This window comes from Mesocricetus auratus, unplaced genomic scaffold, assembly GCF_017639785.1.
Source record: "Mesocricetus auratus isolate SY011 unplaced genomic scaffold, BCM_Maur_2.0 Super-Scaffold_100024, whole genome shotgun sequence".
NCBI classification, from domain to species: Eukaryota; Metazoa; Chordata; class Mammalia; order Rodentia; family Cricetidae; genus Mesocricetus; species Mesocricetus auratus.
In genome coordinates this window covers 28,085,909-28,110,701 of record NW_024429205.1, presented here as the reverse complement: position 1 = coordinate 28,110,701, position 24,793 = coordinate 28,085,909, and the positions used below count along the sequence as shown (strand labels likewise).

Sequence of the window (24,793 nt, the reverse complement as noted above, 5' to 3'; positions counted from 1 at the left end):
ATTTTCCCAGGCACGGGAGCAGGGGAGCCCTTCGGAGGCATTCCAGTTCAGGTGTAGTCTTTTCAGATGTTTTCGCTGTCACAAACGGAAGACTTTGCTGCGTGGGGTCTTGCCCTTGGGACGCCTTCCCTGTGACCCGGGTGCAGAGCAGGAGCATTCTGTTTCATGGTGCTCATCTCTTCACAATTATAGCTGCATACTTGCGACTTCTAACAATTACAGCTGCATACCTGCGACTTCTAACAATTACAGCTGCATACCTGCGACTTCTAACAATTACAGCTGCATACCTGCGACTTCTAACAATTACAGCTGCATACCTGCGACTTCTAACAATTACAGCTGCATACTGCGACTTCTAACAATTACAGCTGCATACTGCGACTTCTAACAATTACAGCTGCATACCTGCGACTTCTAACAGTAACAGCTGCATAATGTGACTTCGGGTTCACTCAGCCTCCTCTTTGTGCCAGACTGCAATCTCCAGGCCCTCCTGTGTCACTTGGAGCTCTCTCACTGTAGACTGGGTAAGAGCAATGAGAAGTAACCCGATGCCCCTTGAGTACTCTCTGGTCTTGAAATTTCCCCAGTTTAAACAAACTGGTTCCGTCACTTTCAAATTTGTTCCCACTCAAGTTCTTCGAATGCATGAGTGAAGTCTAATTCTGTTCCCCATCGAGTATCTGTTTCCCTCTGAAACCTTGAGAGCTGGGTCTCTCCCCTGCTTCTTTCAGCATTGTGATTTCCCCATCAGCATGGCCTGTTAAGTTCCTTTTACAACTCCAGAGGGCTTCTCTGGCTCCTATCAGCAAACTCTTCAGCATTCCTTCTACAGACCAGCCCTAAAGACCTACAACCCACGAGCTCACGTGGTAGGAGTGTAAGGTGGCTGGTCACGTGGTGCACACACAGCCAGGGAGCAGAGTTCTGCTGGCAATCTTTACGGTGGTTTGGTTTTGTCAGTTGTGCTGAAATTGAGGCAGAGAGAAATGTAAACCAGGTCTGCGCTGGGTGTGAGTGTGAGGGACTTTTCCTGTTGCAGTGGAGTCACATTTGTTTTACTTTAAAAAAGAAGGTATAACAATTTTTTGGTGGTAATGAGGTAGATAATGAGTAAGACACATCTCCATTTAGATGCAAAGCAACTTACACAGAAAGAAAGGCCTTAGACATCACCACTCGAGTGCGCCTTAGACATCACCACTCGCGTGCGCCTTAGACATCACCACTCGCGTGCTCTAATACAGTGCTTCTCAACCTGTGGGCCACGGCCCTTTCACAAGGGTTGAATATCAGATGTCCTGAATATCAGATATTTACTTTACAATTAATAACAGTATCAAAATTACAGCTATGAAGCAGCAACAACAATAACTTTATGGTGGGGTCACCACAACATGAGGAACTGTATTAAAGGTTTAAGGCAGCAGCAATGTTGAGAACCATTGCTGTAATATATGTGGGGCTACTCTCCACGTGGGGCACAGTCTTGTGCCAGAGGGGGATTTTGATTTTACTTACCGAATTTGGGTCTTTTAATCTTCTTTGCCACTTCTTTATTTGAAAGTATTCCAGTTACCAGCAAAACTATGTGAGGAAAATAAAGACAAAATGAATCTAATTCATATCATTTCCCCTAAACACTTTTTCTCTAAGGCCTCCCATATTTGCAATGGTTATGCATGAGACATTTTCACTGATGACACAAATCTTCTTATATTAGCGGAAGTGAGCGGTCCAGTTTGTAGAGTGTCTTAGTCTCTGTTGAAAGGCCCTTGCAGAAAGCCACCCTGGTATCTGCTACATCTGCTGCCTTTTCATTCAACACGGCAGGTCTGGAACTACTTTTCCAAATGAGGGAGTATGGGGTCTCGTCCCAGGAATGAAAGCTGGGTGTAGGGTATGCACACACCCCTTTCCTGTGACTTTCCCTCAGTTCTACAATGGGCTTCCAAGTGTCCAATTTGCCAATGCCCATAGAACTACACACATAGAGCAGAGCGTGTGTATGAATGCATTTGTGTGCATTTGTGAATGTGTGTATGCATGGTGTGTGTGTGTGTATGTATGAACACCCACATATGCATTCATGTGCATATGTGTGTGAGTGTGTGCATGCGTGTGTGTGCATGTGTGTGTGTGAACACCCACATATGCATTCATGTGCATATGTGTGTGAGTGTGTGCATGCATGTGTGTGAGAGACTACAGGAAGGCTGAATAGAGGAGATCTGTAAACAGCCTTAACAGAGGCTGTATTGAAAGGGAGACACGGGGGAAGGGACTGAGGGAGAGGAGAGACTATCTAGAGTCTGAGGATGGACCCCTGGTGTTGCAATCTAGCAAACCTAGCAGCCTCAGTCCGGTTTTTGTCTCAGAACCAGAACCAGAGCCTCAAACAGCAGCGTTTAGACACTGCCTGCCTTCATGGACTCAGTAACTAGAAGCAGGGGACCGAAGAACTTAAAACCGCTGAGCCTCCTGCTTTAAATAGTGTTCACTTTCTTTTATTGCAAACATGATGCATGGTCCTTCTAGAAAAATGCAGAAAGCAAAACAAGATGAACACAGAAGCTTGGGCTTTTTTTTACATGCATTTTACATACATTTATGTAAGTGCTTTAAACATTTTATCATGCTCATGCCATTTACAATGCTCTATAACTTATTTAACATATGCATTCACACATACACATATATGCACACACCATGAACACACACACATATACACACATTTTCCTTGTCATTAAATGTTCTTCCGAAAATCATTTTAACTGCTTGCAAAGTACTGCATTATAAGTATGTATTGCAATTAAACTGATTCTCCATTTAATGTAAATAGCTTCATCTTCCCATTGATCTGTCATCATTTCCTTAAAATAAGTTTCTAAATAGAATTTTTCTTTGAAATTTACATCCACTTAAAATTTGGGTATATACTACAACAATTTTTCATAGTAACTTTTTAAATTAACAATGTATAAAAATACGCCCTTCTCCATTCCTACACCAAGCCAACTTGGTGTTGTAACCAGAAAAGCAGGTCTTTGTTTTCAGACATGCCGGGAGTCCTCCACGCTCCTTCCTTCACCAGACACTCCTCCGTCTTACCCACTCCAGGAGGCATGGTTCTAGTTCACCTTCAGCGTAACTACATTTGGAGGTGACTTGCTTTCTGGATAAAGCTGGGGCTCTGGAGGTGAGCATGGGAAAGCACAGCAACCTAAACAGGCACTTGGATCCAGACTGGGGACACACAGCTGTAACATTAGCACTCATGAGGCTGAGTCAGCAGGATCACAAGTTCAAGGCTACACAGCAAGGCCCTGTCTCAAAAACACAAGACAGTTGATCTCTCTCTCCTCTCAACAAATATAGACATATTCAACTCAGGTACAAGTAGACTCTTAAATTGACTGCCCATTTTGAAGGAAAAGGTAGTAACATTACCAAGTGTTTGAGAAAATTATAAGGTCACTGCTACAGAATGTCTGTGCCACCTTAAAACTGTTATGTTGACATCTTAACCCTTCAGGGTATTGTATTAGAAGCAGACCCTTTGGTAGGGATGAAGACAGAGGAGCTCTGGCATGAATTGAATTAATGGGGCTGCAGAGATGGTTCCATGTGTAAAACACCTAAGTTCTAATCCACAGAACCCAAATAAAGCTAGACACTGAAACTTAAATCTGCAGTCGCATGTCCCCTTGTTGCTATAGTAATATGGGAGGAGACAGGAGAGTTTCCCAAGAGCTCCATGTCCAGCTAGCCTGGGGTATGCAGCAGCAAACAACAAAGAGACCCTGTCTCAAACAAAATCTATCTTCGAAGTTGTCCCTGGACCTCTACAGGTGCACTGTGGCATGCCTGCACTCTCTCACACGAGTCATACGTACAGACACGTGTATCGTACGCACAAGAAATAAAAATTTAGAAGGAGTGGAATTGGGGCCTTTCCAAAAGAGACCTCAGGAAGCTGCTTTGTCCTGCCTCTCATATAAAGGGGCGTCAACTGCTGGTGCCTTCCCAGCACACGAAAGTCAGCAGATCAGCTCCCAGTTTTTGTGAGCCACCATTCTATGACAGTTGGCTACAGCAGCCCAAAGTCACCAAGACACTGTAACCTGTGCCAATGATACAGCTAAGCATTAGCCTGTCTTTGGCACTTAGCTGAGGTGTGGGCAGTTGCGTGTTTGACCGTATAGGAACAAAACCATGAAGGAGACCTTGAGTGAGAGCTGAAAATGCAGCCGGGAAGTATGAAGGCTGACAGCTTTTGAGGTGTTATTTACTTCTGGGGTTTGGGTGTGCTCTAGTTTCCTGGAGGTCTGTATATATATATATATATATATATATATATATATATATATATATAGTAGCCTGTGTGTCTCTGAGTTCTGTATAAAGATCACTCTTTTATCTTCTATGCAGAAATAAACAGACTGAATCTGGGAATATTTTGTAAAAGATATACTAGGCACATAAATAAACAAATAAGCAAACAAAAAGTGAAGTTGAAGGCTCACAGTGAAATAAATTTGAGTGTCAATTCTTGAGAAAGCTAAATACTACCCATGTGGGCCTGTGGGTCGTTGGGGAGTCTTTATGAGTCTTGGTGTCATTAGGATCATAAATATTTCAGTAAGACCACCCCAATACTTATTTAGTCACCCCAGACCCTCCAGGACGAGTGAGCATACACATGGCTGTTTCAGTTTACCAACAGAGGGTAACAAGCTTGCTATTGTCCACTGCACACAAACCGTCCCCTGCCTTCCCTTCAGCATATGGGCTTGCTAATTAAAGCACCTTAGAATCCCAACCTCCAGAGAGGAGGGTTGTTGAGCATAGCCTACGAATGCTCTAGTTCGTGGGGGCACGTTTCCCTTCTCATTTGCAAGCTGTCTCTTGCTATGTTTTAAGTAGTGACCTGGGAGCTTGGGGAGATGGCTCCGGGCATACAGTGCTGGCCGCACAATTTTGAGCATCCTTGTAAATGCCTGGTACAGGAGCTTGTGTCTCTAGCACCAGCTTGGAGGCGGAGACAGAAAGATGTCTGGAGTCATTGGCCAGCGCCTAACCAATCACTGAACTCCAGGTTCAGCGAGAGACCCCCCCACCCTTGTCTGAAAAAATAGGTGGAGGGCCATGGAGGGAAGACTTTGGCTGTCTCCTGACATGCACGCACGCCTGCATATGTACAGTCATGAGCATGCATCACTCCTTCCACTCACAAACAAAAAGAAAGTGGTCAATGTTGAGCTCGGGAAGGGGCAAAGCAGAGCGCTAAGAGGGAAGGCGGACTTCATGACTATGTAAAGAAGCAGACAGATTTGCAAGCCAAGTCTTTTCATATAGTAGTTTTAATTGCCTACCTACCGAGACCATTCCTGTCTACAAACCTGGAGGAAATCGAGGAAGAAGGCGGAGCTCTGAAGCAACCAGGAAGCAATGCCCCTCAGTGTTCTGTGTTTGAAAACCCCACACCTTTTCATCTTTCTTTTAGTACCTCTGGAAATCTCAAGGAAATTCAATATTAAAATTATGTATTCCAATGTAAAAAGTTCTCCTATTTCCTGCTCTCCCTTCCTCTCTGCTATGATAACAAACTAACCAAAATTAAGGTACCTGAGGTGTAATTGTTTTTAAATTCAATCTTAAAAAACCGATTGTACCGATAATTCATAAAAGAAAAAAACCCCACAAACACCTTGGACAGCTTGAAACAACATGGAATTTCATTAAGGATTTAAAATCCAGGCTAAAAGAAGATGAGAGGCTGTTTTTTTGTGTTATGTCCCCGTGTATGGAACACAAAATTACACTTAATCCTGGTGGAGAATTGGGGCGAGTGAATTTCTGTGCTCTGTTGGTGAAGGCCGAGCCACACAGGAAAACAATCTGATAATAGGTTTCAAGAGTCTTGGAAATTATCTCCTCTGACACAGAAACTACCCTCTTGGGAATATATACTAAGTTATTATCTTTGATACAGACAGAGATTTATGTAAAGCTTCTCATCAGAGCATTGCCAATGACACTCTGGAAAGAACAGAATGCTGGAAAAGTCCCAACACTCGGGAACGTGTAGGGATTTATTACAAATGGTGTGTAGACGGCACACTAAACTAGCTGTGAGGTTCTCAGCTCAGATCCCAACAGTGATTTTGACAGCTAAAATAGAGGCAGAGGAAAAAAAGGCCTGAAATAATAAACCAAAATGTTAATAATGATGAAGTCAGGATTTATATATCCTATATATCACTTATACAGAAAACGTAAATGTCATCGTAGATGTGTTTCTTTTACAATTAAAAACAGACTAGCATTAAATTATTGTTAATTTGGTCATATCAAAGTCATATGGACTTACAATGAAAAGTTCCTCCTAAAGTTATTGGCATGATTAATCTGCTTGTGTTTTCTAGTAAGTTGTGAATTATAACCTAATTTCAAGAGAAAACATAAAATGTCAGAATAGCTCATCAGTAGGCAAGTCAGTAAGCAATCGTGTGCCTGGAACTTTCACAGAAATGCCTCATTTTTGCATTTCTTCTTAGATTTTTTAGGCCCTCCGTCCACTGGCACAGATAGTGCCTCCAACCCCTTCTCCAAACCCCATCTGTAGAGCATCTTAAAGTCCTTCAAGTTTCCTAAAGCTTTAACCTGTAATGTGTGTATTCACTGGAGTCTTGTGCATCAAATAAGTCAGAGTTCACAGCCAACACGGATTTTATTTTCTATAATCCCATGAAATGTCAACGTAGGCTTCAAATCATAGAATAGTAAACCTAGGGGGACCTTTGGAATTTATCCCCTGCCCTTTGTTTTAAGGAATGAAGTCCAGGTCAAAGCTAAATCTGAAGCTGAAAGCAGGTTTGGTAGCAAAAGTCTTAGCTAACCTTTTTATTTCTTGTTCCTCCTCAGCAGCAATGTTGGCTCTGCTTGGGACCCCTAAGACAATGAGCAGCATACAATTCTGTAATATACTTAGGGATATTAAAAAGAACATGTGGGACCGGAGGGATGGCTCAGTGGTTAAGAGCACATATTGCTCTTCCTGAGGATCTAAGTTCGAGTCCCTGCACCCACATCAGGCAGCTCACAACAACCTGTACCCGCACCTCTGTGGGTACTTAAATTCATGGGCATATATGTCCACACAGACCCCCCACAATACGCATAATTAAAATAATAAGAACAAATCTCAAAGAGCGAAGCGCGTTAACCGGTGTTAATTTAGGAGCTTGGTAGTGCTGTTGCATGGCTCTGATGCCTTACAAACTCAGCATCCCTAGAGACAATCCTGTGCTGAAGAGCTATGATTCTGAGCAGCTACGGTACACGAGCAACCCCAGTGAAAGACACAGCTCCCATCTCAATGGTGATCATTGGGGCGGAGTGCCAAGAGGGCAAAGATAATGCAGCTGCAACAAAAATAAAGATAGAACACCAAGAGAGTAAACAGGCCACCAAGGTAGACGGTCTCACCTCATGGAGACTGGGCTCTGCAGTGAAACTTCTTGGAGGACCAACTGGGCATTTTGAGTGTGGGAGTGAGGGTCAGTGAATTCTAAGAAGGGAACAGCATCTTCAAAGGACTGGGAATGAGAAATGCTGCCATCCTCTGGGACGCCCAAGGTAAAAGGTGTGGTAGGTGAATGACAACAGGAAGGACAGAGAGTACCTCATCTTCAAAGACTTGCAAGCAAAGCACTTTGTAACCCTGGGCTCCATGCTGCCCAGAAAGGAGAAATGGAGGAGCTTAAGTCAAGAGAATGGGGAGGACAAAGGAACCTCCATAGCCAGGTGTGGTGGTTCCAATCCCTTGAGTGGCCATGAGATCCTGTCTCAAAGCAAAGCAAACGAAGGAGAAGAACCAGGCTTCACGGGGACTAGCAGGGCATGGTGGGAAGTGATGGAGACCAGGATTTGGGTGTGGGAGGCTGTCCTAATACCCAGCTGGGGGTAAAGTGGGAGAAGTCAGAGTGCTAGGAAGACTTAGGAAATGGTTCTGACCAGGAGCAGAGGAAGACACATGGAGACTCAGAGGAACTCAGCGACAGCAATGTTCTTTCCTTCCTGCATTAATGGAGTTATTTACTATTCCCTTCCTTGGTTCTATTAAATTATGAGTGATAAAAATTGTGGAATTCAACTACTCAGTCTGATGCATTGATTTTTGTGTGCTGTGTAAACCGATTAGTCATGCTAATTGGCTTGTCTGTCACTTTATCCACATACCTGCTTTGTATTTTTGCACTGTGAAAACATTTCAGAACTATTCTTTTGGTAAGTTTCAAGCAAACAACACAATACCATGAACTAGTCACTAGTACTGCCCACTGCAAAGAGAGGGTTTGCTGACAAAGTTTAAGAGCAGCTTAGGTCTATGAGTATAAGCATGAATATCTGGTAAGCAGCGCGACAACATAATCATTTAACAAACTAACAGCAGTAGGTCTATTTTAGGGCCTGTGACCTCTTCAGTCATGAATTCCTTCCTAAGGAATGGGGCACAACTCCAATCAAAAAGACGTTGATTACCCAACAACATTGGCCACTGATGCACCAATGTGTACTTCTTGCCTTGCATGCTGGTGCTGTAATATCAGGATTCAACGCCGGGCAAGCCCACTGACATCTTTTCTTTTCAAGAACTTGCACAACACCCTCTGGCACAATGAAAGCTAGCCAGCATGGAGGAAGTGTCCTGATTGGTTAGAGATTTCTCTATGTCCTGCAGCCAAAGTGTAGGGTGTGGAGACATTACCCTAACTGAAACAAGATAGATGTGTATAGAAGATATCTGGGATGGGAAGATGGCTTAGTGGTGAAGGATTTGCCACATAAACGCTGTGACTGGAGCTCAGGTCTCCACATCCCACTAAAAGCCGGGCAAATGTGGTGCTACCTGTTACGGGTGGGGGTGGGGGTGGTGGAGGAGACAGCAGCAGAGGATCTCCTGGACAAACTGCCCAGGTGTATTAGCTGTATCAGGGAGCTCTGGGCTCAGCAAGAGAGCCTGCCTGGACAACAGCAAAGCAGAGAGGGCTGGAAAGATGACTCAGTGGGTAAAGGAGCCAACTGCCAACCTGTGCGGAATTTCAGCTGGCTTGACCTTGCTCAGATCTTGTGCACATAACCAGAGCTGCCGTGAGTCTAATAGCCATGCCATGTTCAGGAAAGCAGCATTTCACACACTCCTGCCTGGTGTCTGGCTCTCACTTTTTCTCTTGCTTCTCTTCTTCAGGGTTAGCACTCGTCAATCAGTGGACACGTGAGCCAATTTTAGGCCGTGGCTGTTGTGAACAACGCAGCCGTGAACCCGGAAGTACACGCTGATACTATTTCTTTGGAATACATGTCCAGAAGGAAGAGTGTAAGATCACAGGATAATTTTATTTTTAAATTGTTTTGTTTGTTTTCTTCTTTTTTAAATTTAAATTAGAAACAAGCTTATTTTGCATGTCAATCCCAGTTCCCTCTCCCATCCTCCCCTGCCTCCCACTAATCCCTATCCCATCCCCTTTCTACTCCCCAGGGAGGGTGAGGCCTTCAATAGGGGATCTTCAAAGTCTGTCATTTCATTTGGAGCAGGGCAGCCTAGGTCGTCCCCTTTGTGTCCACACTGAGAGAGTACCTCTCCATGTGGAATGGGTTCCCAAAGTCCATTGTGTACTAGGGATAAATACTGATCCACTGCCAGAGGCCCCATAGATTAACAAAACCTCCTTTCTGACACACATGTTCAGGGGGTCTGGATTGGTGCTGGTTTCTCAGTTATTAGTCTGGGGTCCATGAGCTCCCCCTTGTTAAGGTCAACTGTTTCTGTGGGTTTTCCCAGCATGGTTTTGACCCCTTTGCTCATCATTCCTCCCTCTCTGCAACTGGATTCCAGGAGTTCAGTTCAGTGTTTAGCTGTGGGTGTCTGCTTCTGCTTTCATCAGTTACTGGATGAAGGCTCTAGGATGGCATCTAAGGTAGTAGTCAATCACATTACTGGGGAAGGACATTTAAGGTATCCTCTCAACTATTGTTTAGATTGTTAGTTGGGGTCATCCTTGTAGATCTCTGGACATTTCGCTAGTGCCAGATTTCTCTTTAAACCTATAATGGTTCCCTCTGTTATGGTATCTTTTTCCTTGCTCTCCTATATTCTTCCCCCAACTCAACCTTTCTGCTCCCTCATGTCCTCCTCTCCCCTGCTCTTCTCCCCTTCTTTTTCTCCTAACTCCCTTTCCTCTCCTGCCATGCTCCCAATTTGCTCAGGAGATCTTGGCCCTTTCCCCTTCTCCGGGGGAACTATGTATGCCTCTCTCTTAAGGTCCTCATTGTTTCCTAGCTTCTCTGGAGGTGTGGATTGCAGGCTGATAATCCTTTGCTCTATGTCTAAAACCCATGTATGAGTGAGTACATACCATGGGTTACCTTACTTAGGATGGTTTCTTCTAGTTCCATCCATTTGCCTGTGAATTTCAAGACTCCATTGTTTTTTTCCACTTAGTAGTACTCCATTGTGTAAATGTAACACATTTTCTCTATCCACTCTTTGGTTGAGGGGCATCTAGGTTGCTTCCAGATTCTGGCTATTACAAATAATGATGTTATGAACATAGCTGAACAGCTGTCCTTATTGTATGAATGTGCATCTTTTGGGTATATGCCTAAGAGTGGAATTGCTGGGTCTTGTGGTAGACCGATTCCCATTTTCCTTAGGAACTGCCATACTGATTTCCAAAGTGGCTGTAGGAGTTTACACTCCCACCAGCAGTGGAGGAGTGTTTCCCTTTCTCCACATCCTCTCCAGCATAAACTGTCGTTGGTGTTTTTGATTGTAGCCATTCTGACAGGAGTAGGATGGTATTTCAGAGTTGTTTTGATTTGCATTTCCCTGATGCCTAAGGATGTTGAGCACTTTCTTAAGTGTCTCTTAGACATTTTAGACTCCTCTATTGAGAATTCTCTGTTTAGTTATATACCCCACTTTTTAATTGGACCCTTTGATGTTTTGATGACTAGCTTCTTGAGTTATTTGTAAATTTTGGAGATCAGCCCTCTGTCAGATGTGGGGTTGATGAATATCTTTTCCCATTCTGTGGGCTGCCATTTTGTCTTGTTGACTGTGTCCTTTGCCTTACAGAAGCTTCTCATTTTCAGGAGGTCCCATGTATTAATTGTCGATGTCAGTGTCTGTGCTACTAGTGTTATTTTCAGGAAGGAATCTCCTGTACCAATTAATTCAAGGATACTTCTCACTTTCTCTTCTAAGAGGTTCAGTGTGACTGGATTTATGTTGAGGTCTTTGATCCATTTGGACTTAAGTTTTGTGCATGGCAATAGACATGGATGTATCTGCAGTCTTCTACATGCCAGAATCTAGTTATACCAGCACCATTTGTTGAAGATTCTTTTTTTTTACATTGTACAATTTTAGCTTCTTTGTCAAAAATCAGGTGTTTGTACATATATGGGTTAATATCAGGGTTGTCAATTCAATTCCATCGGTCTACCTATCTATTTTTGTGCCAGTACCAAGCTATTTTCAGGACTATGGCTCTATAATAGAGCTTGAAGTCAGGGATGGTGAGGCCTCCAGACATTGCTTTGTTGAACAGGGTTGTCTTGGCTATCCTGGGTCTTTTGTTTTTCCATATAAAGTTGATTATTGTTCTTTCAAGGTCTGTGAAGAATTGTGTGGGTATTTTGATGGGGACTGTATTATGTTGATCCTACCTGTCCAAAAGCATGGGAGATCTTTTAATTTCCTGGTATCTTCTTTAATTTCTTTCTTTAAAGCCTCAAAGTTCTTGCTATAAAGAACTTTACTTCACTTATTTTGTTAGTGTTACCCAAGATAGTTTATAGTTTGTGGCTATTGTAAAGGGTGACATTTCTCTGATTTCTTTCTCAGCCCTTTTGTCATCTGTATATAGTAGGGCTACTGATTTTTATAGTTAATTTTGTATTCTGCCACTTTGCTGAAGCTGTTTATCAGCTGTAGGAGTTCCCTGGTAGACTTTTTTGGGTCATTTATATAAACTATCATATCATCTGGAAATAGTGAAAGTTTGACTTCTTCCTTTCCAATTTGTATCCCCTTGATCTCCTTTTGTTGTCTTATTGCTTTAGCTAGAATTTCAAGTACAATATTGAAGAGATATGAAGAAAGTGAACAGCCTTATCTCATTTCTGATTTTAGAGGAATCACATTGAGTTTCTGTCCATTTAGTTTGATGTTGGCTGTTGGTTTACTGTATAGTGCTTTTATTATGTTTAGGTGTGTTCCTGTTATTCCTGATCTCTCCAAGACCTTTATCATGAAGGGGTGTTGGATTTTGTCGAAGGCTTTTTCAGCATCTAGTGAGATGATCATGCATTTTTTTCTTTTGCAGATTGTTTATATGGTGGATTACACTGATAGATTTTCGTATGTTGAACCATCCCTGCATCTCTGAGATGTAGCCTACTTGATCATGGTGGATGATTTCTCTGATGGGTTCTTGGATTCGATTTGCCAGTATTTTACTGAGTTTGCATCAATGTTTATGAGGGATATTGGTCTATAGTTCTCTTTCTTGGTTGTATCTTCGTGTGGCTTGGGTACCAAGGTAATTGTAGCCTCATAAAGAGTTTGGCAATGAACCTTCTGCTTCTATTCTGTGTAACAATTTGAGGAGTATTGGTATTAGCTCTTCTTTGAATTTCTGGTAGAATTCTGCACTGAGACCATCTAGCCCTGGGATTTTTTTTTGGTTGGGAGACTTTTGATGATTGCTTCTATTTCATTAGAGGTTATAGGTCTGTTTAAATTGCTCATCTGTTGTTCTTGGTTTAATTTTGGTAAGTGTTATCTATCCAGAACATTGCCTATTTCCTTTAAAATTTTTGAATTTTGTGGAGTACAGGTTTTCAAAGTATGACCTGAAGATTCTTATGTCCCCCTTTTCATTTCTGATTTTATTAATTTGCATGTTCTCTCTCTGCTTTTTGGTTAGTTTGGATAAAGACTTGTCTATCTTGTTGTCTCCAAGAATCAACTCTTTGTTACATTGATTTTTTTGTGTTGTTTTCTTTGTTTCTACTTTATTGATTTTAACCCTGTTTGATTATTTCCTGGCATCTGCTCCTCTGGGGGTGAGTTTGCTTCTTTTTGCTCTAGAGCTTTCAGTTGTGCTGTTAATTCTCTAGTGTGACTATTCTCTGGTTTCTTTATGTGGGCATTAGTGCTAATGAACCTTCCTCTTAGTATTGCTTCCAAAGTGTCCCATAAGTTTGGGTATGTTTTGTCTCATTTTCATTGAATTCTAGGAAGTTTTTAATTTCTTTCTTTATTTCTTCCTTGACCTAGGAATGGTACAGTTGTGTATTGTTCAATTTTCATGAGTTTGTAGGATTTCTGAAATTTGTATTGTTGCTGAATTCTAACTTTAAAGCATGGTGGTCTGATAAGTTATGGGGGTTATTCCAATTTTTTTGTACCTGTTGAGGTTTGCTATGTTGTCAAGTATGTGGTCAATTTTAGAGAAGGTTTCATTTGGCTCTGAGAAGAAGTTGTATTCTTTTGTGTTTGGATGGAATGTTCTACAGATGTCTGTTAATCCCAGTTGGGTCATAACTTCTGTTAGTTCCTTTGTTTCTTTGCTAAGTTTATGTCTGGTGGTCCTGTCTAGTGGTTAGAGTGGGGTGTTGAAGTCTCCCACTATAGCTGTGTGAGGTCTTATGTGTATCTAGAGTTTTAGTAATGTTTCTTTTATGAACATGGGTACCTTTGTGTTTGGGGCATACATGTTCAGAATTGAGACTTCTTCCTGATGGATTTTTCCTGTGATGAATATGAAATGACCATCTTCATTTCTTTTGATTGATTTTAGTTTGAAGTCTAATTTGTTAGGGTAGCTATACCAGCTTGTTTTTTGTGTCCATTTGATTGGAAAATCTTTTCCCAACCCTTAACTCTGAGGTAATGTCTGTCTTCAAAGTTGAGGTGTGTTTCTTGTATGCAGCAGAAGGATGGATTCTGTCTTTGTATCCATTCTGTCTTTTTATAAGCAAGTTAAGACCATTAATATTGAGGGAAATTAAGAACTATTGAGTGTTAATTTTTGTTTGTTTGGGATTTGTTGGTGGTGGTTGTATTGTGTGTGTGGATTTACCCTGCTTTTTCTTTGGCTTTTTGTTAAGTGGGCTTATCTATTGCCTATGGTTTTGTGAATATAGTTTGGAGTTTTCCTTCCAGTACTTTCTGTAGGGCTGGATTAGTGCATATGTATTTTTTAAATCTGGTTTTGTTGTGGAATAACTTGTTTTCTCCATCTATAGTGAGTGAAAGCTTTGCTGGATATAGTACTCTGGGCTGGCATCCGTGGTTTCTTAGTGTTTGTAGAATATCTTATCCAGGACCCTCTGGCTTTCAGAATTTCTACGGAGAAGTCAGGTGTGATTCTGATATGTTTGCCTTTATATGTTTACTTGACCTTTTTACTTGGCCTTTCTTAGTATTCTTTCTTTATTCTGTATGTTTGGTATTTTGATTATTATGTGACGAGGGGACTTCCTTTTGTGGTCCACTCTATTTGTTGTTGTGTAGGCTTCTTGAACTTTCATTGGCATGTATTTCTTTAGGTTGGGAAAGCATTCTATGATTTTGTTGAATATATTTTCTGCACCTTGAGTTGGGTTTCTTCACCTTCTTCTATACATATTATTCTTAGGTTTGGTCTTTTCATGGTATCCTATATTTCCTGGATATTTTGTTTTAGGAATTTGTTGGACTTAAGATTTTCTTTGTGGATGAATGTATTTCTCCTAGTGTATCTTCAACAACTGAGATTCTCTCTTCCATCTCTTGTATTCTGTTGGTTATGCTTGCATCTGTAGTTCCTGATTGTTTACCCAACTTTTCTAATTCCAGAATTCCCTCAGACTGTGTTTTTTCAACTGCTTGGTCTGCTGGGGGTGAGTTGACCTGCCTGCAGTCCCCAGGTCAGGAGATCCTATTTTTTAAATTTTGAGGAACTTTCATACAACTTTTTATAACTGCCATCATGAGTATACTATTTTATTTTCCCACTGAAGGAACCGGTATTGGCTCAGAATGTCCCAAGACTGAGTTCCCAGCACAAAGGAAATTTATTTGCCCCAGAGAGACAAAGGCAAGGAGTAAGAGACACAGATAAGATATAGAGGATGAGGGAGAAGGGGAAGGGAACAAGGGAGGAGTGAAGGCCCCAGATGACTTGGGGGTCACATGACACACAGATGACAAAGCACTGCCTCTAGGTAGAGAGGAAACTGATATAGCCTATAGACAAATGGAGGCTTATAAAAGTAAAACGGGGAAACCCTGTATCAGGATGAGGTGTCTAATTTTGATCGGGCATGTTAATTAGGTGAGTCAAAGGGGGCTTTTGATTGCTGGATTTCAATTCTTTGATAATTGGATCTTCATAGTCAGCCTCGGGAGGAGGAATTGGCCAAATAAGGGAAGACCTTGGGGGCAGCTCTAGGAATGCACTCTAATGGTTTTTAGAAAGGGGGTGGGAGAGGGCAGGAGGGAAAGGGGAGAAGGGCATGGCCTGCCAGAGCCATGCTTGCCATACCCTGGCTGGCTGGAGTCCCTTCTCCCACTTCCGGCAGGCAAGGGTTGATTGCCTGGTCTCTAGATGCCCATCAACTCGTGATATGGCGTCCATATGATAGAGGTCATTCTAATAGACACAAAGTGATATTTTGTGAACTAACAAATGTTTATTCTGGTCTGTTTTTAAAAATAGATTATTTTCTTGCTATTTTGAGATCCCCTATGGTATCACTATTAACCTGCCGTCAGATATATGGCTTGCAAATATTATTTCTCATTCAACAGGCTGCCTCTGTACTCCGTTGATTCAACCTGTGCTGTGCAGAATCTGTTTGAGGTGACTTCATTTGTCGAATTTTTGCTTCTGTTGCCTGTGCTTTCAGGGTCCTGTCAAGTGAACCTTCTTTGCCTGGGCCAATTTTGAGGTGATTTTTCTAGGCTTGTTTCTGGGTCTCTCCAGTTTCAAGTCTTATGCTTGAGACTTTTCTACTTTTGGTTGATTTTAAGCATTTGATCAGAGCTAAGCATTTAATCCAGTCTTCGGCACACAAGTGTCGTATTTTCCCAGTGCTGTGTATTTAGGAGATTATTTTTTCCTGTTATCTTTGTTAAAGATCAGCTGACTATAAATTTATCTCTGGGCCATCTCTACTTCCCCATTATTCTTACTCTAGTACCGTGCTGTTTTGATTGGTGCAGCCACTGCGGTTTGAATACGAGATGTTCAAACGCTTGGTTCCTAGCTGTTTCGGGACACTGTAGAACCCTTGGGTGATGGAGGCTGTCTGGAAGAAGTGAATCACTTGAATGAGCCCTGACTTTTTGTCCAGCCCCACTTTCTGTCTACCTCTGCTTCCGGACTGAGATCACACTGTAATTAGTCCCCTCAACCACCGCTACCATAGCTTCCCTGCTATGACGGAGTGTATCCCTTGAACTTAGGCCAAGGTAAACCATTGTTCCTTCAAGTTGCTTCATTTCAGGTACTTGGCTACAGCACCAAGAAAAGCAGTATCTTTGAAAAGTACATTGAAATAAGGTTTCAAAAGGCCTTGGTTAGTTTGACTCAAGAGAGGAAACACGATGTTTGGGGACCAAAAAGATAGTTCCAAAGAAACAATAATGATTAACGAAATGAGCATTACACAAAAGGTTGCCAGTGTTTTCACGGGTTCAGCTACCCAGGCATTCAGCAGTCACTGAAGCTGTGGTCCAAGAGGTCCTGGCAGCTGTTTGAGTTGGCCCAGGAGGCTAGCATTTTAGCCTTCATTGTCTGTGTGCTCTTTATGCAAAATGTGAGAGTTACAGGGTCTTGTAGGCTTCCAGCACAGTTTTTGAGAAAAGACTAGGAGGTCAGGCAATGTGTAGACAGGCTGGATATTCTGCAGGGACCTTAGTAAGCCATACATGATGCTCAAGCAGCGAGGGAGTTCCTAGGATGTTGTAACTGCCGAGAACCTGAGATACCCGCTGAGGAAATGGCAGGCATCAATTGGAGATGGCAAAAAAAAAATAAGGAAGCCACAAACATTAAGGTCATAGCTGCAGTTGGAGCCCAGCTGCTTGTATGCCAGGTGTTTGACACAGAGCCTAGTTAGCCTGTTTTCCACGACTGGTTTCAGTACCTTCCCCCCATATTCCATCTGGTCCCACCTTCTCCCCCATACTCCATCTGTCCGTTTCGGAATGGGCATGCCTGTGCTCTGTCCCTGTACATTGGACGAATGTGACTTTCTGATCTACAGAGCTTCGTACTAAGAGTTTGCTTTGAGCCTCAGAACTGACCTTAAATTTGGGACTTTACAGTGTTGAGACTGTAATGCGCCGGGGATTCTTTGACTTGGATTAGATGCAGTTTGTATTATGAGATGACCATGAACTTAGGAGGCAAGGTCACAATCTATTTTGAATCTGACGTGTCCCCCGTAGGCACTTCCTTTGACAGATTGCTCCCCAGCTGGCGGTATTCTGTAGGAAGCTGGGGAACCTTTTGAAGGCCACACTTAGTTGATGGAATTAAGGCACAGGTCACAAAGGCTGGCTTTTGAAGGTCATGTCTGGCCCTTTGTTCTGTTGCTCTGTCTGCTTCTTGGTCTGCTATGACCTGCAGAGCCCCTGTCACAAGTTCTGAACCAAACAGCCCGGCCCACCAGGCTTCTCTGGACATTATGGACTGAAACCCCAACTCAAAATAATTCTATGCTCCCTCTTATGTTGTTCAGTGAGCCATTTTTGGTCACAACAATACAAAGGTAACAAAACTCTATAAATATACTGAATTCCTTTACTAGTTTTAAAGGCTCGATGATGAATGTTTTCTACATTTCATGTCACCTAATCTCATGGACAAGTTTTGAGTTTTTTCCAAATATAATTAGTATTTTTGAGTTAAATCTTAATTTTAATTGTGTGTGTGTGTGTGTGTGTGTGTGTGATGTGTGGTGTGTGTGTGTGTGGTGTGTGTGTGTGTGTGTGCATGAGTGTGTGTGTGTGTGTGTGTGTGTGTGTGTGTGTAGGGGTATTGAGTGCAGGTGTCCCTGAAGTCAGAGGCATCGGATCCCCCGAGAGCTGGAGCTACAGTGGGCTGTTAGCTGTGATGTAGGTACCAGGTCATCTGCAGAAACAGTACAAGCTCTTAATCGCATCTCTCTAGCCCAGTGACTTTTTAAAACCTTATTTTTAACCTTTTCCTTGCCTAGTTGATCTGGCTAGGGATTCCAGTACAATAGTAGACATATTTATATTATTCCTTGTCACAGAGGGAGGACTTTGTGCTTCCATTGTGGAGTGTGGGGTTGCCATCTGTGGCCTCTATTGTGTTGAGGTATGGGGGTCTCCTTTTCCTGCTTTCAATGTATGAGCCTCCCTGTGAGGAAAAAGGCAGGCTAAGAGAGGCAGGGAGAGGAGTAGCTAAATCTACCATCTTGGGTCTGTGATGCATAGGAAAAGACAGGGTGTGAAAATTCTCCTTATTCTTACCTGGATAATGTTCATTTGTCAGGAAGAATGATCCCATCATGCTTCTGCTGGGCCTTCTCTTTGCTGATTCTGTGGCTCTAGGGCAGCCTGTTCGCCATGTTGAACCCTGACGTACCCAGTAGCACCCACAGAAATCCGGGCTGTCAATCCCTCCACTCATGTCACATTCGATGTCCAGATCGGTGTGTTCTTGAGTCCCCAAACCAAAGTTATTTTCCATAACCCATACTCTTGCACCTTCAGATCCTTCTCCAGGGTTTCTTCTGCCTTGGCTCCGTGGACTGTGCAGGGCACAGCAATCCTTTCATTTCTCCTCACACCAGAAGACCTGACGGTGTATCTAGCTTTTGAAAACTCCACCCTGGGCTGCCCTGCTCTCCCCGACACAGGTATGGAGGCAGAGCTTGCAGATGCGAAGTTCCTGCATGGGGGTTCTCCTTTTAACTTTGACCTTGCACCATGGTGGAAAACAGGAGGGAGCTCACCCCCACTTCTTTAAGGTTAAGAACTTGTTAACTTGTAGCTCAAAATAATAAGGTGAAAGGGAAACACTTTGTGTTTCCAAGGTGAACGTTCCTTTTGTGACTAAAGCGGGCCGGGCCTATGGAGTAATTGCACCGATGAGGCAGCCTAAGCCTAGCAGAGCAGAATTGCACTTGGCTCAAGCTATCCCCAATTCCTCTTCTAATCACACACTTAACAACCTGGGACTCCACCTACACTAAACAAAATGCATGCATACACCCTTCTCTAAATGCAGTTGCTCCTCTGAACAACCATTGGTAACCCCGTTTTGTGATTATTTTCCATTCCAGAATGCCCCATAACATTAGGGAGCTAAGACAGGAGCTGGCCCAGCCTGAGCTAGTCAGTTTTGGGGGCATACAAAGAAAGGCAAGCTGTGTCCTCTGAGTGAACTCTTGGGGACAATCCCCTACTTGTCATTGTATGCTCCTGCATACCCCAGTGTGCACATGATTAGTATCGGGTGAATTTTAATAAAGCATAGGCAGATTCAGAAAGGTTTATGTGAGGCTGGAGTGATGGACCAGAGGCTGAGAGTTCAGTTCCCAGGATCCACAAAGAATGTAGTCACTGTAACTCCAGCTCTAGAAAGACTGGTTTTATTTTCTAGACTATGTGTTCACACACAAACACACACACACACACACACACACACACACCACAGAAAACTAAAAAGTAATAAATCTTTAAAGAGAGAAGAGCATAGGCCCACTCAATTAAAACTAAAGATGCCTAAGGCAGTAACCAGAGACTTTGATTGTTTAACACAAGGAGCCTGCGGCTGCCTTGTAGTTTGTTTGCTGTGTACTGTCACGTTGCTTTTGAATACAATTTCTTGCCACTCTGCTTCCCATACGTGCTTTCTAAATTCTTTGAGCAAGACGCCCAGAGACTGGGAACACCCAGTCCAGACTATGACCTCCTTGTAACAGTGGTCAGGTTGGGTAGTTGATTCTTGGACTTTTCTCAGTCAGATGAGAACATCAGTAGTTGGGGAGAGAGCTCCTGGATAGATACCCAGAATCCTATTTGGGCTTCCCACTGCCATATGACAGGAACAGTGTCTGGTGACACTGAATGAGCAACCACCTACTAATGTTCCTCTCTGAGAGAAGGTGACCTGAGAGACAAGTGGTTTCATGAAAACTGTCCTAACACCCTGCAAACATTTGACACAGAGCTGGGTGTTCCCTGGCTGTCCCATCATTTAAGAAGAAACAGCAGACTCTAAGACAGTGGTTCTCAACAAGTGGCCAATGACCCCCAGGGTCAAATGATGCTTTCACAAGGGTCGCATATCAGATACCGTGCATATCAGATATTTACATCATGATTCATAACAGAAGCAAAATTACAGTTATGAAGTAGCAATGAAATAATTTTATGGCCGGGGTCAGCACAACTCGAGGAACTGTATTAAAGGGTTGCAGCATTAGGAAGGTTGGGAACCACCACTCTGTGTGGCTGCCAACATCAACAAACTGGTGGTGTCTCAGAACTAGAACCTGAGTCCTCTCTCTGCTCCAGCCCAGCGCTCATCCCATCCTCATGAGACCCTTCTGCTTTCTAAACTATGTCACCTTTTTCTTCCTGTCCTCAACTGGGTCTAGTCAGACTTCCTCTGAGCAGGCTTAAACACGTTCGGTCTGTAATGGGTTAAACTTCATCCCTTCCCCATGCAAGTTGTGCACTGATATCTGAATGCCCAGTCTCTCAGCATATGACCTGGTCTGGAAACACATGAGTGGCACAGATAACTGGCTGAAACTGGATGAAGTCATACTGGAATGCTTGATCCAATAAAACTTATGCCATTGCAGAAAGGGAAAAGTCAGAGACAGACAATGGGGATGCCATGTGAAGATGTTGGGAAACAGAATGTTGTATCCATAAACAAAGAACATCATAGATTTCCAGAAAGCATCCAGAAACTAGGGAAGAGACCTGGGACAGACTTCTCCCTCAATTCTAGACACACTGATTTTGGATTTCAAGTCTCCCAAACTGGAAGACAACACATTTTTGTTGTTCTAGGCTACCCAGCTTGTAGTACAGTCCCACAAGTTAATACACACTATCTACAAAGAACTTTGTGCCCCTCAGTTTCAGCATGACCTGCAGGGGTATGTTAACTGGCAAAGCCTCAGACAGTGAGTACTAGCAACAGAATATTACCCCTGGGCTTAGTTCTAAATGCACCAGCAGTGTCTGTGCTCCAGTAGGCCTGCTGTTTCTTAAAGACAGCCAAATTGTATTCTTTGGAGATTAGAGATGTCTCAAAGATCTCATCTCCAAAGTGTGAGTTTCTAACGGCATGAGTAAAATTATTGTCTTAAGAATATTGATTTTTTTATTTTCTGAGGAATTAAGAAACAGGGAGATCTTAAATTCAGGATCTTCAAACAGGCTGTATCTGAAACACTTGTTTATTGCTGACAAACACAAAGATATGTGTACATAGTATAGGTCATATATAAACACATACACATACTATAATATTTGTGTTATATGAACACGCATACATGCACACACTCCCCACAGAGGCATCTTGAATTTGATGTATATTTAACATTCTCCCTTAAACTTCTGTTGTTGTTATGGGTTCTGTCTTGGCTTGAAACCCCTCTTGGCCAGATTCAAAGAATATCCAGATACACATAGAAATGTACTCACCGAGCAAGACTTCAATAACAGATGCCTTCATGGTGGGAAAAGCAATCCCCATAAATATCAAAATGGTACCCTGGAGAGAGAGAAAAGCATCATCAAGCTTCAGCCAGGAGTTCTGAATCAGATGCCTGAACTATGTGGGGACAGCCTGCATCATTTTGCATTGCCCTCTGGAGCCAGGATTCAAAGCTTCGGCGTTCTGTGGGAAGACTCATGGATAGAACCGGATGGCTGCACTGGTACCCAGAGAACCCAGTTTCAGTTAGAAAACCCATTCTTGTTATCTGCCTCTGACTTGGTCTTAGAAGTGATGAAAAACCTCATGATTTCGCGACTGTGTCCCAGTAGAACAGCCACATTTATGGTGTCAAGGGAACAATTTAAGATTACAAATAAATCATCCATTCAGTAAACATTAAATCCCTGTAATGACTGCTTTGTAAGACAGAAGGTATAAAACTGAATTAAAAGCCAGTTCTCACTCTTAAAAAGCATAGTTTAATAGAGGTGGGAAAACATACGTGAACACAAATTATCACAGCATCAGAGAGCGTGAGTGAGCCTGGAGGCCCCGTAAGGAAGGGGAAGACTTACAGAGCCCTGGGTCTCTTGCTTTCCTGCATATTGGTATCACTGGGGCTTTTAAAAACACCATGTCCAGGCTGTGCACAGATCAACCGAATCAGAGTCTGTTGTGGGTAGAGTTTGGTTACTAAGCTTTAAAACGCCTCTAATAGATCAACAGGCAACCAAGTTGAGCAGGCCTCTCTTCACAGCACACACTAATCCCCTGAAGATCTTGTTAAAATGCAGATTTTAGTATAGTAGGTCCTGGTCTGGGAATAGACACATTAGAGGAAGAAAGGAGAGTCTATGGCTAAACCAAAGGGGACTTTGTCATCTGTGAGAACAAGGAGAAGCTTCGTAGTCCTGGGAGCAGCTGGACCACCTGGCTGGAATGGACCAAGTTTCAAAACAGAAAAAGGAAAAAAGACAGAGGATGTCCTGCTGTGTGCTGTGAATATGTGTTTCTCTTATTGATTGATGAATGAAGCCGTTTCAGCCAATGGAAAAAGCAGGATTTAACCAGGTGGGAAATCCAAACAGGGATAGGGAAAGGTTGTAGATGGAATGAGGGAGGAAAAGGGACACCAATGTGGGGATCAGCATAAACAGAGTTATAGGAATTGGATAGCGCAGTGGGCAGCAAAAGGTTGTCCTCTATAGCGAATGCATCTCCCTTCTCTTAGAGCTGTGAGGAGACCTTCAAAGGTTCGCCAATTCCCCATCCCCTGCACTCATACTATTCTTCATTTTGTTTTGAGTCCTTATGATAAGCCAGCATGGTGGGTTTGAAAGTTGTCATTGAATAGATTAGGAAACAAGGACTTACGAAGTTCTAAATTAAGACCACAGTGCCACCAGAGGATGGGAGAGAAATCCAAGGAGAGGTAGGTGGGAGACATCTGCCTTTGGTTCATTCAAAAGAAAAGGATATTGTAGAGAATCCAGACATAAAATTGGCTTGCATTTTATTAGCATTATCACCTAAAAAGTTTAAACAGTATCAGTGGTAACAAGACACTCCTTCTCTCTGGGAAAGTAGGTGATGTGCACTCTGCTGTGGCCTAGGAGTTTGTTGGTAAATCCAGTTTCTGGAAAAGAAAAGACCCTGAGTTCTATGATATGGATCCTCACAAAATCTCATTTTTAAGCCACAGGAGTGATGTTACTAAGTGGGAAATGTATATGCTTATATTCAATATTTAGCTATGGGTCTGTGAAGAGTTAGCACCAAGTGCTTATCAGTTATAACTGAAAGATCAATACAAATGCCAATGAATTTAAAACATTTGATGTGTGAAAGATTTGTTCTAAACAGTTAAATTAGGCACCAAGGGTGACCTCCTTAAAGCACTGGATCCCTTCGTTGATTATGGGCAACAACTGGTGTATTAAGTTTCCCAACTGAAGTAGTTGACCACTAGTTAACAGTGGAACAATGGTCTTTAACTTCAGAGTAGAGACACACAATCTGCTTGCTACCTCAATGCTGAAGTAGCTATCATGTTTTTGGAACCAGTGAAATCAATAATTTTTACTAATTTGAGACACTGCTGAACAATAGGCATGAGTTCAATCCTAGATATTGGACATGATTATGGGACAGTTGCAGGGTATGAAGTGTCCCTACTGGATGCACATGGCCAGCACTACAATTACTACTCAGTGTTGTAGACTCACCCTTCTCATCTTGCACATCTGTATCTCCATCTGCTAAGCTTGCTTGCTCTACATGCATACAACATCCAGAACCACTCAGTTCCCATCTTCACCATTGTACCTGGTCCAGGCCACACCCTGGTCCATCTACATTACTTTAGTTGGCCTTCTGGAGAGGCTAACTAGCATGACCCTGATTGAAGTAAATTGATCTTGGCTCTTCTCAGTACTGTATAGTGGCTTCTCACCATTCTAAGAAGAAAAACCGAAGTCTTCACAGGTAGCTCAAGGTCTTATTGATGAACCCACTTTTCATCTTCTTGGTCTCATTTTTTTCTAATTCCCCTGATTATAGGCCTTTTCTAGAATATGCCTTCCACCCCATAGTCTCTCTTCTGCATTTACTGTCCCACTAATTATTTGCTCTGCCTGAACATACGTCCTTAATATGAGCATGTTTGTTCTCTTATTTTTTCCAAATCTTTGCTTGAATGATGCCTTATTATGGGATATTATTTAAACATCCTATTTAAAGTCACAATATCCTTTTCTGTCCACTGCTAAGCCCTATTCTTATCTGCTATTTTTCCCGGTTACTTATCACTTTTGACATATTCTACAATTTACTTATTTTATTCGTCTATTGTTGGGTTCCCCCAACAAAATGCTAACTCCGCGAGGATGGGATTTTTTATTTGAGTTTGTAGATGCTCAGCGAACACATGTTAGATAAATATGAGTACCAAGGACTATCTCCTTTTCCTAGAAAGAAAAACAAAGAAACAAAACTAAGGGAAGACAATCTTAATA

At 42.5% G+C, this 24,793-nt stretch overlaps 1 protein-coding gene and 1 pseudogene across 1 annotated transcript in view; both read right to left on the bottom strand.

The window, feature by feature from the left end:
- The window catches only part of Vit (vitrin), a 117,908-nt gene that overhangs the window by 78,850 nt on the left and 14,265 nt on the right, over positions 1 to 24,793 (bottom strand). Inside the window, exons 2-3 of the mRNA XM_040730844.1 lie at positions 21,764 to 21,833; positions 1,525 to 1,590 (exon numbers count right to left, since the gene is read on the bottom strand). Of these exons, the coding sequence (XP_040586778.1) occupies positions 1,525 to 1,590; positions 21,764 to 21,815 (118 nt within the window). The 5' untranslated portion in view covers positions 21,816 to 21,833. The remainder of the gene's footprint in view (positions 1 to 1,524; positions 1,591 to 21,763; positions 21,834 to 24,793) is intronic.
- On the bottom strand, positions 18,577 to 19,007 carry LOC110341540 (annotated as a pseudogene).